The following is a 15,130-nucleotide window of genomic DNA, read 5'->3' on the forward strand; positions in this document are numbered from 1 at the left end:
GAAAAAACACGGAAAATATGCATGGTTCAATTCGATTAACCAAGGGGGCTAAACCAAAACCATAACCGAAGGCTGGGTTATGGAGCTTCACTTAACGATAACTGATCGGTTTGGTCAGTTTTTCAGTTGATGATTCGGTTTTTAGTTACAGTTTGGAACTGATTCGACCCACTGTTCAAAATCTTTATGAAAACATATCATATCCGTCGAAATTGGTTAAAATGAACTAAACTGGACAGGCACATGTTTCAAACCAAAGCAGATTATTCTGTATAAAAAAAACAGTTTCTAATCCTAACCGGTCCAATTTTGACTTTCATTGACTCGATCTTAACCCGTTTCATAACCGGTCCAGTTTGGTCCAAAATCCGGGTTCTTACACCTCTAGTTGACTCATAGCAACACTTACACACACACTTCCTAAACTCAGCAGCTTTAGGTTGGATTCAAAAATAATCAAAAGTTCACAAATTTGCCTGGTAAACAAAGACAACTATGAAAAGTCAAATATTTATCTACAGATTACATATATAATGTTTGTTATATATTATTAATACATACAAATGTCACTTTAATGCAGACTACCCTTTTGATTTTCAATGTTTACATTTTACAAACTATAATTTCACCATTAACATCAACATCACAAACATAAAAACTATATACAGCTCCGTAACAAATTACCAGAAATCATCATCAACCGCAGCCCTCGAAGACGGGTACACGTCATCTTCTTCCTCCAACTCCATTTCCACCTCGGGTTCTGCACCAAACTCAGACAACTCGATATCCGCAAGATTCTTCAAATCCACAACCGACAGCTCATCGAGCCGCCTCACCAGCAAATCAGCAGCCGTGAGCTCATAAACCGGATGTTTACTAGCCACCGCCACACACTTCATCTTACCCTCGTGAGCCGCTTCAACACTCAAATTCGAGTTCCCAAACACAATACACCGTTCAGGTATAAACTGCAACAGTTGAGCCGCATAGGAAAACATTTCCGGGTCCGGTTTCCCTCGATAAACATCTTCAGCCGTCACAACTGCATTAAAAACCCCGTTTATCCCGATCGCAACAATCGCCTCTTCAAGATTCTTTCGTGGACGTGTCGACACTAAAGCCATAGGAATATCATAACGGGTCAAAACGTTAATAAACTCTTCTGACCCGTCACGAAACCGATACACCCCACCTTGCAACGCTTGAAGAATCTGTTCTTTTCTTAACGACATACGTTTAAGTTGACTCGGGTCTCGTGACCAACAAAGAACCTCTGAAATCGCCTGCTCGTTTTTCATGCCTTCGATTCGTTTAAGAAGAAACGCAGGCGGTCGAGATTTACCTTCCTCTTCAGCAAGTACAAGCCACGACTGCTTCTCGTGATCGGGATTATCTTCAATCAAAACCCCTTCCCATTCGAATATCGCACCTAACCAACCGCAACCCATTCGTTCTTGTCTTAACAACGGGTTATGCAACGAGGGGTTGTCGGCTTTGTTGTTAGGTGGCCAAAGCCCGGGTTTTTGAACCAGGTTAACGTCGGTTTGGTCATTAAACGCCTCTTTAGTCAACTCCATCGCTTGGGCTTTGATGGGTGGAAGCCTAAGTAATGGGATACGCCTTGTTGCGACCCGTTTAGGTGAACGGGCTTTCAAATAACGCCCGAAAATGGGGCTCGGGCCGAAAAGCGACGTTGCAGCAACGGATTCAATCATTTTCACAGAATTCAGTGAAGACCAAAGAAAACCCCCAAATTGAAAATGAAATTACAACAACCTCAATTATTGGAGAATCAAGAACCCTAATTTGATATTAAATTGAAGGAATCTTCTTTATGGGAAAAGTGGGTTTATTATTATTATTATTATTGACAATCAACAAAAGGGGGAACAGGTTTTGCCTAATAAAGATCTAAACTTTATTTAATAATAATAATAATAATAGCTACCCAATTCAAATTGAAACCCTAAATCCCTAATTGATAAATTACAACACCAAACAAACAGCTTAAAGATTTCTGATTCAACAAGAATATGAAATGAGGAATGGATAGAAAAATAATGAGAGGAGAAAGATAATAATAATGAGAGAAAGATAGAACCTGAAATGAGGAATGGATAGAAAAAAGTGAGGAAGATCGGCGACTAATTTGGAAGGAGAGGAGAAATTATTATTATTATTATTGTTATTATTATTATTATTATTATTATTATTATTATTATTATTAGGACAAGTCCAGAAGACACCCTTTGAAAATCAATTACTTTCACATAATAATTTTAATAATAATAATAAATGTCAAGATATATACAAATTTTCTTTTGGACCAATTTCAAATCTTATTGGGCTTCACAAAACTTACTTGAAAATAGGCACACTCAAATTTAAAATGTTACTATTTATTTCAGGTCGTGCATTGCGGTTTAACTAGCAAAGGCTAGTTATATCATTGTCAAATAAATAATGGCCTTTAACTAGTCTAATTTTTAAAAAGCACGTTATGATTTAATTATGTGTAAATTGATTTTTTTTAGTAATTTGGTAGTGGGGTTGGACCCCACCTTTTGAGCCCTTTGAGCGCTATCACGATAACATGAAGTTTGCACAGCGTGGTCTAATAGGGTGGTGAGCTGGTCATGGCGTCTCTCACAACACATAGCCTCATCTTACACATGCATACAACATATTCACCTAGTAACAATCCTGGATGGGATGATTGAATCATAACCATTTTGAACGGCTTATGATCGATAAAATAAAACAACCAAGATTAATGAAGAAACATGGGCAAAAAGATATGAAGTTTTCATACGAGGCAGTTGATCAATCGCCCGATTATTTTAATCTACGTCTACATACATATATAATCTTAGGATTATTTAATGAACGTGTGATTAATTAAAGAAACTTTAAAATAGTTTTACAAGAAATTTTGCCAAAAACCTTTAATGGGGTTCAAGCTCTTACATATGCAAGGCATTGTGGGTTTTCGGTCAATGTGTGAATGAGCTAAGCCACTCATAAGCTACTTTAGATTCGAGTCAGAGCTCGAGCCATTTTGCGATCATAAATGAACTTTTAGTTTATATAATTTTTGTTAAATATATATATATATATTCTTTTTCAAAACGTATTATAAACCCAAACCAACAACAAAAACAAACAGCCCTCTCCCAACCAGAAAGGACCACCACAACCGACTAATTACATCAAGTTAAAAGAACAACATTTTGACCATTCTAACGAACTAGCTTTAGATCGGTATTTAAACCATTAATATATTTAGATAATAGCTATTATTATATTTATATGTATGAACTTGATAAAACTAATTATTTAATACATATTAATAATATGTATTAATTATATTTTTTATATATAGTATATATATATATATATATATTTGAACTATATATAATATTAAAAATATTAAAATTAAACATATATAAATAAAACAATTAAAAATTAATAAACAAGCCAAGTTAAAGATTGACAAACTACTCATGAGCCATGCACAACTTAAATCAACTCGTTAAAGAGTTTTTTTTTTTTCACAGCCATAACTTGTTAATTTAAATTGAAAAGTATAAAAGTAAATAGAAAAAATCCAGAGTAGCGTTCTACAATATATATGGTTATGTATTAAACCACCCGATGAGTTAAAGGTGAAGGTCACACCTCACTTTACCAAAAACGAAAGTTCCCAATTTATTTGAGTCGAATTTCCAAAGCTACCCATTTCACCTTTCCACACAAAACAGTATCGTTCTTTGGCAAACATTTCGGGTACTTTTACCACAAATTTTGTCCCGGTTCATAAAGGCATGTGTTCCCAAACTACCAGATTGGGATTGGGATGTGTCCCCTTACTAACAAAACTTGTTAAAAGATTGTCATGGTTTAACTAAACCTCTTGTAACTCCACCCCTACCGATGATACCAAAATTGGTCAGCATATAAATTTAATCCAGAAGTCTATAACTCTTTCCCCATAAACTTGTACATGTAAACGCACACGATTTACGCCACGGATCATTTCACACTATGATTTAGACATGCCTCAAAGAAGTATGAGACTGAAACGCGAAAACTAGTTTACTGGATCAGTTGGCGGTGGTGGTGGTGGTGGCGGTGGTAGTGATGATGGCGGTGACGGATTGTCATTCTCATCGGACCTGGACTTGTTGAAAGACTTCTGCTTTTCCAGTACGGTGGCAGAAGTGTCGGTTGTTTTTTTAAATGAGTCGTTTCGGTCACGAGGGCTCACCAACTTCTTTTCAACATCTTCAAACTTGGCAGTAGCCCATGGTGCAGTTCCCACTGTCTTGGCTGAGCTGGGCCCGTCTATTGTAAGTGTTGAGGCTTCATCCCTAGAAGCATACCACGCGTGACCACATGCATTACACTCGAGCTGCAATCATAGGACGATCAACATCAGTAATAAATAATATTAACATGAACATGGATTTTATAAATTTATAAACTTGGAATGCCGGATGAACAAGAACCTGGTATCGATCTGCATGTCCACCAGATATGATCTCTACTAAACGCACTTTTTTCTCCATACATCTTTTACAGCGAGCATCTGTCATCTGTAATGCATATTAAGATCAAAAAGTTTTGTTAATAGCCCAAACCGAGCATAAACTCTGGGTCGGCACGAGCCCAACACGAACTAAAGTGGGTAAAGAAACATGAACATGCACAAAACAAAAATTACATACATACACATGGGGAAAAGGCAAGTGGGCAGTTATGCAGCTGGTATGGAGTGGGTTAGGATATACAACACCCATAATACCCCTCTTTTATTTATTTGTTAAAAGTATCACACAGATTAAGCTGTATATATAAGTATTAAAAATCCATCCTCAACAAATAACTTGGTCCGTAACCAAGTGCTCTTCTCTCGCTCTCTCTCTCTCTCTCTATATATATATATATAGAAGCCGGTTCAAGTACAAAATTGCTATTGCCTAAGAAACAAAGGAGGCAATGAGAACGCGTCACGTGTACATTGCTGGTCCTATGGACAGGGGTATTTGCTTCTATTTATGCATGCAGGTTACATCACACGTATATGGTACACAGTTATAATGATAAAACTGCAGAGTTACAATGGTATAACAGCACAGTTATTTGCACAGTGCATATGTTTTTTTTAAGTCACTTTAAAAAAAAACATGTGGAAATATTATACATATATAAAAGAGAATAAAAATGTCGATTTTATGGTATTTAATGAGAAAAAAAGTAACAAAAGCAAACTCCCTCTTTTACCCCTCCAAGCCATTAACAGCTTCCAACTAACATTAACCATTAAATTAACTTCATGTTGCCCATTATATACTGGATAAACCCAAAAGGGTGCCCACGAAAGCCAGATTACAACTAAAACAAAGTAGCTAATAGGTTTTCATGTAGACACCGACAACGAATTGAGTAACTAATTTGAATTGGCTTTGCCAAAATAACAAAAGCAGCAAGCTTAAACCAATCAACTCGACTATACTGACACCCAAACCGATATTAATATAGGTTAGAAAAATAACATGAAACACACCCCAAACCCATCACGAATTAGGCAACATGAACCGAACCCGACATGGAATAAATTGGGTAAAAAAAATGTGTCGACGCAAAACTATTGGGTCAACCCGGAAACAACTCATCAACCCAAACACGACCATAATTGCAAGCTTAAAGTATATATTAAAAAGACTTGTTGAATCAGAATTACCTGCACTTGTGTATCCTCTTCCGGTTCTCTACTAGCAATCTCTTCTGCTGTCAATCCCTCCTAATACGCCATGTCAAATTATAAGAAACGAACAATGATAAAACAAACATTACACAAACACTGTAGTGAACGCATATATACATTCATATAATGATATACATATGAAAAGAAGATTGCAAAAAGCCATACCTTCAACTCAATAGGTGACATAGACAGTATTTTTGAAGGTTCCAGTTCTCCCTTTAGAAAGCGACGAGCTAACTGTGCATTTTTCTGCAAATGTAGATAGATGCACGTTCTTCAAACATACTATATGATAATAGTATAACACTTCAAACATACTATACCTTAAAGTTAAAAACTAACTGTCGCAACTTCTGGTTATACTTTTGAAAATCTGAAGATAAAGACTCATGTGAGGCCTCCTCAAGTGCAGCTACAGCACGAACCGCATCATCAGGCCATACAGGAGGCGATCCCGTTCCTGTTTCTGTTCCACTCTGCAACATAATAAATTATTATATGTATAATAAACTCCAACTTTTCGAGATAATTCCTTGCTTACATTTGGAACTTTGTCATCAGCCTCATTTGCAGGAACATTATTGCTCTGACTATCTTCCACATTATTATTGCATGCAAACTGTACAGTATCTAGAAGCTTCTCTAGCCACTTATCACGATGCTGATCATTCGTGACAGCATCAAACTTCACCAGAATGTTATAACATTCTGAAGCAATACTGTTACAGCTTCCAGGTGTTTCCGACCTCGACAACGGTCCAGACCGGTTGCTTACATCATCATCTCTAGAAACATCCAACGGTGACATGTTCTTTCTCCTCAACCTTTTACTCCTCAACAGATCTTCTGTTTCAACAATATCATCATCAAGTTTAATATCAGGAAGGTCTCCTAACCGTGACATTGTTTTCTGAACAAGAAGATCTATTTCAAGTTGCATGTCGTCTTCGTAATCTTTGTCTGTGAGCTTGAAGAGGCGTTTCCAAATGGTGTCATAAACCTTTTGAACAATGAATCCAGGATGCACTTTACGACTCGGGATCTGTTTGTTTGCAGGTATAAAATGCACCACACATTTGTGCATTACAGATTCAGCTGGTACCTCATCTTTGTGAAAACTATAAAACAGTTCCCATGTGTCCTGTGATTGCCAATTTCCTCCACCTTTTCTTTCTGCCTCTTCAGGTCTGTAAAACCATTGTCCAGACATCATTACACTCCCATCTTTTGTCTCTGTGATATCCTGTGCATAAAATGAAACTTCCACTTCAGAACAGATAAGATATGGTACATAAAGAACAAAATAATATTATTATACAGATAAAGTACCTTGATTATAGCAACATATGGTTTCTTGTTTGGTCCTTCTGGAGCAGGAACTAAAAGCACAGGATCCTCCTGCACATTCGTAAAGACAGAACATGGTTAGGTTCTTTAAACATATAACTAAGGTGTTCAAAGAATCAATTTTGAACATCCGAATTAATGAACTGAATTATTTGAATTTTAATATTTTTTAACCTGAATTCAGATTCGAATCAAATTCGAACTAATTTGATTCGAATTCACCCAAAAATAATAATTGAACTTTCGGCTTGGGTTGAATATTGAATTAGTAGCCCTATTACGATTAAAATCAGTAGAAGCCTGTTTTCAAACACACACAGATACATATATATGCATATATATACCGCATAATGCACTTGTACCTCTTGCTTTAAGTGTTATACTAACGACAGTTGCGTAACCGCGCAGCCCACTGTCTAATTAAATCATTAATGCACAACGTACAAGTGCATTATGCTGTTCTTGCAATTCATGACATAAAAATGGTTCGAAAAAAAATAATTAGAATTCAAATTTAATACCATAAATTTGCATTCGATTCAGAATTCAATTCTGGCCAAATCCGATTCGAAAACCCAATTCGAACCTTTAATTTCAAATTTCGAGTTTTACGAGTCGGATACATATCTACATAACGAACGTGTTAGGTTAAAAATTCGCCTAATCAAGTAAAAACCAATCTCGTAAGCCATAAAACCCTAGCCTGTCAATCCCTCCCCAATTGTCAACAGAATTACCACATAACAAACAACAAACAGCACAATATCCACAATGCACTTGTATCTCTTGTAACCCGAAAATCCACATAACAAATAACAAACGCATCAGGTTAAAAGCTCATTTAATCAAGTAAAACCCGATCTCGTAACCCGAAAAGCCCTAGCCAGTAAACTCCTCCCCAATACTCAACAAAATTACTAATTCTAAACCACAAAACAAACAACACAGAATCATAAACCACAAGTTAATTAAACCACTCACAAGCTCATAAGAAACAAAAGAGCCACAAATATGTTGAGAGGTATGAGAACCACAAAATGCACTAGTACCTCACTACCTCACTATCTGATTAAATCATTAATAATTTACAATGTACAAGTAAGTGCTTTATGCTGTTCGCACAGTTCCTAACATAAAAACGGTTGAGAAAATAATAATAATTTGAAAGTGCAAGTTAATTAAAAGGACTGACAAGCTCGTAAGAGATTCCGTCGAACTCGAAGGACTTGTAATGATTCCTCCTGGTTTTCCCTTTGCCTGAAACCCTAACCACCTCGCCAATCGGCTTGGCGTCCGGCGCGTCTTCCTCTTCTTCATCATCTTCTTCATGGTGATTAGGTTGTTTCTTATTGATTGATTGTTTAATTGCTTCTTCAAGCTGCTGTTGTTCGTATTCATCCTCGTCGTCTTCGTATATCCTCATTCGCTTTCGCTTCCGTTGGCTGGAACGAACTTCGTCGGCATCTTCTTGTTGTTTTGGTGGTGGCGCCGCGTCGTCTTCGTCGCTGGTGGCTAAATATCGCCGGTTGCGCATTTTGTCGTTGGTACGAAATGTGTGTTTGGGGAGTGTGTGTGGGCGGTGTTTTGTTTTGTATGACGGGATGAATAACGGGTAACCGTTTAGTTACTTTTTAGAGAAATTACCAAAACACCCCTTTTAATGAGAGAGAAAACACCAAATAGCCCGTGAGATTTGAATTTCTCGAAATAGCCCTTCAAATCTCACGTCCACGTTAGTTTGTGATATTCCCCGTGAGTTTTCGTGGTCGAATCAAATTCTGCGATGTGTTTTCCATTCCCACCTACCACGCTATTTTTCATCCCAAATCTGTCGGAAACGTAACTTTTGACATCAAATATAACCTGAAGAAAACCAACTGTAACATGATGTTTCAAGCTGTTTTCATCGACAAATTGAGTTTTCAAATAAGATGATTTTTGAGTTATTTTGAAATTCATCTCCTAAGTTGAATTTCATATGAATTTTGTCTTTTAAAAAAAATCATATTCATCATCTTCTTCATCAAACTCCAAGCTTTAATAATGGGAGTGAGTGACCAATCCCTTGCATCCCTATCGCCGCATCGGCACCGGAATCCGATCAATCGACCTTCCATTTGCAACTTAAGCACCGGTTCACCACGCGCCGCTTAGGACCGGTGCACGAGCTTTTCTCCACCGCCTCAAACCGCCGTTTTCTGAACGGATATGAGGTTTCGGTTTCCGGCACGACGGCAGAGTTAGGTCTGAAGTCAACGGTAACGGCGGGAGAGAGTTTGTGTTGCTCAAAGTTCATTTCATCATCACAGCCTCATTCGTAAACATGAAACAAGATCAAGCAAATATATATATGTGTGTGTGTGTGTGTGTTTTGACTTTGGAGTGTGTTTGTGTATGTATGAATATAAAGAGACAGTCATACAGAAGTAGAGTAAGCATGGTTAGAGCGAATCGGCATCGAAATCATCGGCTCGTCCGGAGCCTCATTCGCTTGAGCAAATACCAACAAGTAATATTAATTAATACCTCCTCATCTGCCTATTTTCACCTTGGTTTGAGAGTGTCGATATGGGTTTGGTTCAGACATGGGTTTGGTTGGTGATGAGGGTTTGGTTTGAGAGTGTCGATATGGTGGTGGTGGGTGGTTGTGGTGGTGGTGTCCGGTAGCATTAGGTGGCGGAGGAAATGGTGGAAGTTTGATGAAGAAGATGATGAATATGATTTTTCTTAAAAGACGAAATTCATATGAAATTCGTCTTAGGAGATGAATTTCAAAATAACTCAAAAATCATCTTATTTGAAAACTCACGTTCCCGATGAAAACAGCTTGAAAAATCACGTTACAGTTGGTTTTCTTTAGGTTATATTTGATGTCAAAAGTTACGTTTACGACATATTTGGGATGAAAAATAGCGTGGTAGGTGGGAATGGAAAACACATGGCAGAATTTGATTCGACCACGAAAACTCACTGGGAATATCACAAACTAACGTGGACGTGAGATTTGAATGGCTATTTTGGGAAATTCAAATCTCACGGGCTATTTGTTGTTTTCTCTCTCATTAAAAGGCATGTTTTGGTAATTTTTTCTACTTATTATAAAAGGCTACAAAATTCTCAAAATATCTACCGGTGTCAGGGGTCGGTATTGGTAGTTTGGTACCATGACTTTCATCAATCTTACATAACTATCCTTTTAAGCGTGAGCGAGCAATAGGGATCAGAAAATTTGGTATTTGTACCGATTGATATCAATCGGTACCTAGTTTTGAGTTTTCTCTCCCAGTATAGGTTGGTATGGTACCGGTATTTCCTAAATTTTATAGTTTGCACATCAAAACGGGTCTAAAAAGTAAGAAAGCAAGTGGTTCGTTTTTGGTCAGACATAAACTCCACTTTACATCGGGTTCCGTTCTGACATGAAAAATTATTGATTTATAACTTGCAAGATGAAAGAGTTTATCTTTTATAAGTTTAAAGTTTAATGTTATGAAATTTCCAAACCTTGACCGACTAGTTGCATAAGCGAGCCGGGTTTGTTTTGGATGAATTAATATCGTTGTCAAATTAATTTCAACACGCTATCATGTTCTAAACAATGAGGTAATACGAAAAATAACATAACATATATTACACAAAGAATGAAACAAGGATTGAAAGACATTGTGAAGTCAAAGTATGCAAAACACCAAATTGACAAACAAGAACAAGAGAATTTCATGAATTGAGTTGATGTAAAGTGAAATGCAAAGGATAATAGTCTAATTTATATACGCATTGCACCCAATGGTGTTTCAGTTCGTTTGAATGAATTTGTCAAAATAGTTTAATGGGGTTGAATGGCATTAAAAACATCAAATTAATCATAACTAACGAGTTTAAATAAAGAATTAATGGTCAAGGATGATTAATATCATCATAAAGTGGAATCACTATACATCAAACGACTGAATTTGGCCTTGAATCGAATTATTTACTGGAATTGACTCAAAATGCATAACAGACTAGTATGTCGCGTTTAGCGAAGGACCAAGGCTTTGGGCTTCGCGACACGCAACCCAAATCTAAGTATGTGTGTTCTTGAGCCGTCGTGTATCGCGAAAGGTGAAGAAAAGATCTTTCGCGATACGCGGCCCAATTAAATTCACGATTTTTACCTAGAATCTTCGCATGGCGTGAAAGAATTGAAAAGTTGCAGAAATAGTCCGTGGACTTCATTTTACTGATATTTAAGTACAAAGTACATGAAATAACATTGCAAATGAAATTATAGCATTACATAAACTCATCAAACATCATAAATCATAACTCATAAGTACACATGAGTAATACGATTTTGATCAATAAATACGAATCCGAAATACAAACGGGTTGGATAAACGTATACAAAATTTGGCGAATGTCACATTTAATATCAAGTGTGTCATCGCTCAAAATATCATTATCAAATGGTGCTTTCATCATTATGATCCTTTACATGTTCGTTGCTAATTCCACCAACAAATTATCCCCCATCATCCACATAATCATGAAAATCCCTCATGTCAACTTTTAATTCATCTACTTCATTATCCGTGTCAACTATATAGCATGTGCCATAAATTCCGTCGTCATTTTCAAAGTCTTAATTACCAACAACTTCATCAATCAAACCTATTTGATCATCCACATGTATTTCATCCCCAATAGCATCTACTAATTGACAATTCAATTCTATTTAATCAATTAAACCAAATTGAAGTTTTTTAATATCTTTTAATGAAAGCATAAAAAGAAATCATAAGAGCATATGTTTTGTTTTGGTTTAAAAAAAGCAATCTTGAAGAAATCAAAGACCTGTTGTATAGTTCTTGAACATTAACACCATTGCAGGTATCTTTGATAGGGTTGCTTTGCAACATCTTTTTCGATAGTAGTAGTTATCTACGTTCAGGTTTCTTCGATAAGATCTCTTTTAAGCCGATTGATGTGCGAAAAGCTATATATAAATATTAATAACTAATTCTCGCAATTCAACACTAAGTCTTAAATTTATAAAACCGAATAATCCTAACTAAGCTTCACACAAACGGCAAGTGTACAGGTCGCGTAGCAACACAGTCTAATGGAAGTCCGAATGTCGAACACAAAGACACGTGAGAACGGCTCGGATAATTAACCCTAATCTAAGCGTTGCCTAAATAATATATTTCTTTATCTTTATTTATTTAAAACTAACTTAACTAATTTAACTTAACTAACGGTGAAACTTAACGGAACTATAATAAGAAAACAAATCACCTAGGTAGGATGACTTAACGATCGTAAGATGACACGGGTGCTAACATGTGGTTGAAACCAGGGTTCTAAAGATAGGCTAGCATATGTGAGGTCAAGGCACTGAGTCCATACGGTCAGTTTTACCAGAAAACCCTAACAACATCTTGATAGCTTTTAATTCGTGACTGTTAATCTACGTACCCTAATAACTCATCAATTGGTCCATATCTCAGTTACAGATCTCACTAAGGCTTGAGCTAATTACAAACCTAGAAGAAGAGGGGTAATCCAATAATAAGGATAACATAACTCAACTTACAAACTTAGCCTAGTCGACAATGGGAAAACTGCACGTGGTCTCGCAACGACTAACCAGATCAACTAACTAGCAAGATAAGCCTACACCTAAGGTCTTGGTCCAACTCAAAGGTGGTGAACTCACTGACTTTAATGATCCAAGAAACACAAACCCTAATGGTATGCCTACCACAATCAATCAACACACAAAGTATTAACCGAAACATGCAATTAACGTCTACACGAAACTAATTTATGAAATAATTAACCACAAGGGGCACATGCAACCTGAGATACATCTATGGCAGCGGGTAAACACGGAATAATATCACAAAATAGAACTTTACAATAGATAAACAATCAATAACTTGTTAAGCACCCTAAACTAGTTAATTTAAACTGTTAAACAACAAACCTAGGTGATTCTAACCAATCTAGCCAATCATAATCAATGAACAGTAGAAAAGATATATAAAAGTGATAAACATGTTTAAATAAGTCTGGGTACAAAAGGTTTGAATGATTAAAAACTAAAGAAGAACTTAAAACGTTAAAATACTCAAAACCGACAACTAAAGGATAAAAGATGAAACCGTAAGCTTATCCTCATTGGTTTCTCCCCTAGAACAGGTGTGGTGGCTGATGGAATGGTGAATATTTCGTTCATAGGGTATAAACCCTTTATATATATATGTTTAAACACCTTCTTTCTAACATAAAATATGTTAAAACAAGCCTACAATGCCCACTATAGACAAAATAGATGGGGTAGCTGATTCTAGAACATTCTTGGCAGCCTTTGGGACATGTGGGACGCCGCGTAGTGTGACTAGAGAGGCCCACCCTGGTTGCGTAGCGCGGCCATGCCTTCGGTCATCGTTTGCATTTTCGCTTATTTTACTCGTTAAGACTCGTATACGCGCATCGTCTTCGATCCAATCCTCGGGTGAACTAAATCCATCAATTTAAGAATTGTTTTCCATGATCTTATCACCTATGATACTACATCAAACATAAACAAGTAAACATCATCGAAAACGGTTAAACGAATGCTAAAACACACCAAAAAGCTTGACGAAACAAGTACAAAAATGTGTGTATTTCATAGCAAACATCCCCACACTTAAACCTTTTTCGTCCCTGAAAAAATAATATGCATATGATCATAACTGATAGATAGTAGCAACTAAACTCTTGACTTCATGTGGTGAGTCAAACGGAAGTCCGGGACCACTGAGTACTATAAAAAGATGAAAGATTTCAGATCTTGGACTAAGGAGGATCTTAGTGACTTGATAAACTCTCCATTCCATAACCCAACAAATGATAAACGTGGTAGAGATTTCTGGAACTTTCTGAAAGGCCAAGTTGATAGAGGCTTTCCGAACATGTCAACTGCTGAGTCCTTTTTGATGAAAGCTAAGGGGGTCAAGGATCCAAAGACAGGAAAGACAATGGTCAGCGTTATGTGGCCTGCCACAAAGAAGGCCACTCACATTCCTGTGCCTAAAGCTATTCCAGATGGTACTCTGGATAACATGAGATTTTGGATGTATGATAGTGAGACTGCCACCGTTGTTGTACGTTTGCAGAAGTGCAAAGGGCAGTTCAGATTTGTTGATCCAATAGATTTGCTAAAGCTTGGAGAGAAAGACATCAATACCCTCAGTACATTTCAGATAATAGCTGATCCGATTTTTGAAACGGCTGCAAAAGAATTCACAAGGATGGCAACCTCTATTATCATATGCAAATTTTGGGCAGGTGCTTTGAAAGACGCTGACATTGATTATATGGAGCATGACTAAGAGCCAATCTACAAACCAAGGGGGAGATTGTTGGGCCTAGATTAGATGGTTTGTACTTAGTTTGGATGGTTATGGGGTTATGTATGTAAACGAGATCCTTATGGTTCTCGGTGGGCTTTTGGGCTATTGTTGGGCTAGCATATTGAACACTCTATATATAGAACATGATGTATAGGGTTTTGGGTTGTTCAATTCGATTGTGGTTTTGGCCGTTCTCCTTTACATAGGGAACGAGTATTGTATTGTGGCTTAAGCACCCGACGTTCAATATAACGTGTGTTTTGAAGCAATTCATCGTGTTCTACGTGTTCATATCCTTGTTCTTGAATCGTATACTGTTGGATTTCCACACCAACAGTTAGATTCGTTGATATCATAATTTAAAGATCCGTCTTAGACCTTTACAATTGGTATCAGAGCCTTTGACCTATTCAGGCTCGTTATTGTGATATCAAGGATTCAAGATCTTGATTTCTTGGTTGTTGTGTTTTTGGGAAAATATTGGTTTTGGTTTGGAAACAAATCAAATCCTAACTTTCTCGGAAGTTTGTTACAGTTCAGATTGATTTTCGGTGTAAAAACTGGGTTCTCAGCATTAAATAAGTGTTCTCGGCCAGGATTACTTGTTCTCGGGCAAATTGTTGACTTC

General features: G+C 36.9%; 2 protein-coding genes across 2 annotated transcripts; both read right to left on the reverse strand.

The window, feature by feature from the left end:
* Positions 1 to 546: 546 nt before the first annotated feature.
* On the reverse strand, positions 547 to 1,945 carry LOC143552269 (5-amino-6-(5-phospho-D-ribitylamino)uracil phosphatase, chloroplastic-like). Its single transcript, XM_077042534.1, has one exon. It carries the CDS (start codon positions 1,716 to 1,718, stop codon positions 681 to 683), a length of 1,038 nt encoding a protein of 345 aa, XP_076898649.1. The 5' UTR covers positions 1,719 to 1,945; the 3' UTR covers positions 547 to 680.
* Positions 1,946 to 3,933: 1,988 nt separating this feature from the next.
* Positions 3,934 to 8,690, reverse strand: LOC143552265 (ASI1-immunoprecipitated protein 3-like). The gene is made up of 8 exons (XM_077042531.1): positions 8,310 to 8,690; positions 7,100 to 7,168; positions 6,312 to 7,013; positions 6,094 to 6,246; positions 5,936 to 6,019; positions 5,747 to 5,806; positions 4,512 to 4,598; positions 3,934 to 4,414 (listed from the first exon to the last, which is right to left on the reverse strand). The coding sequence occupies exons 1-8, from the start codon at positions 8,649 to 8,651 to the stop codon at positions 4,094 to 4,096; spliced, it is 1,818 nt and encodes a 605-aa protein (XP_076898646.1). The 5' UTR covers positions 8,652 to 8,690; the 3' UTR covers positions 3,934 to 4,093.
* Positions 8,691 to 15,130: the final 6,440 nt, after the last annotated feature.

This window comes from Bidens hawaiensis, unplaced genomic scaffold (assembly GCF_021521415.1).
Source record: "Bidens hawaiensis isolate Kalapana, Puna unplaced genomic scaffold, B.hawaiensis_p1.1 tig00016835_1, whole genome shotgun sequence".
Classification (NCBI taxonomy): domain Eukaryota; kingdom Viridiplantae; phylum Streptophyta; class Magnoliopsida; order Asterales; family Asteraceae; genus Bidens; species Bidens hawaiensis.

Coding starts and splice junctions, on each gene's coding strand:
- LOC143552269 (XM_077042534.1), bottom strand. CDS start 1,718: ATGATTGAATCCGTTGCTGCAACGTCGCTTTTCGGCCCGAGCCCCATT.
- LOC143552265 (XM_077042531.1), bottom strand. CDS start 8,651: ATGCGCAACCGGCGATATTTAGCCACCAGCGACGAAGACGACGCGGCG. Junction 7,014..7,099: donor CATATGTTGCTATAATCAAG/GTACTTTATCTG, acceptor TTTTATGCACAG/GATATCACAGAGACAAAAGA. Junction 4,415..4,511: donor GACATGCAGATCGATACCAG/GTTCTTGTTCAT, acceptor CTATGATTGCAG/CTCGAGTGTAATGCATGTGG.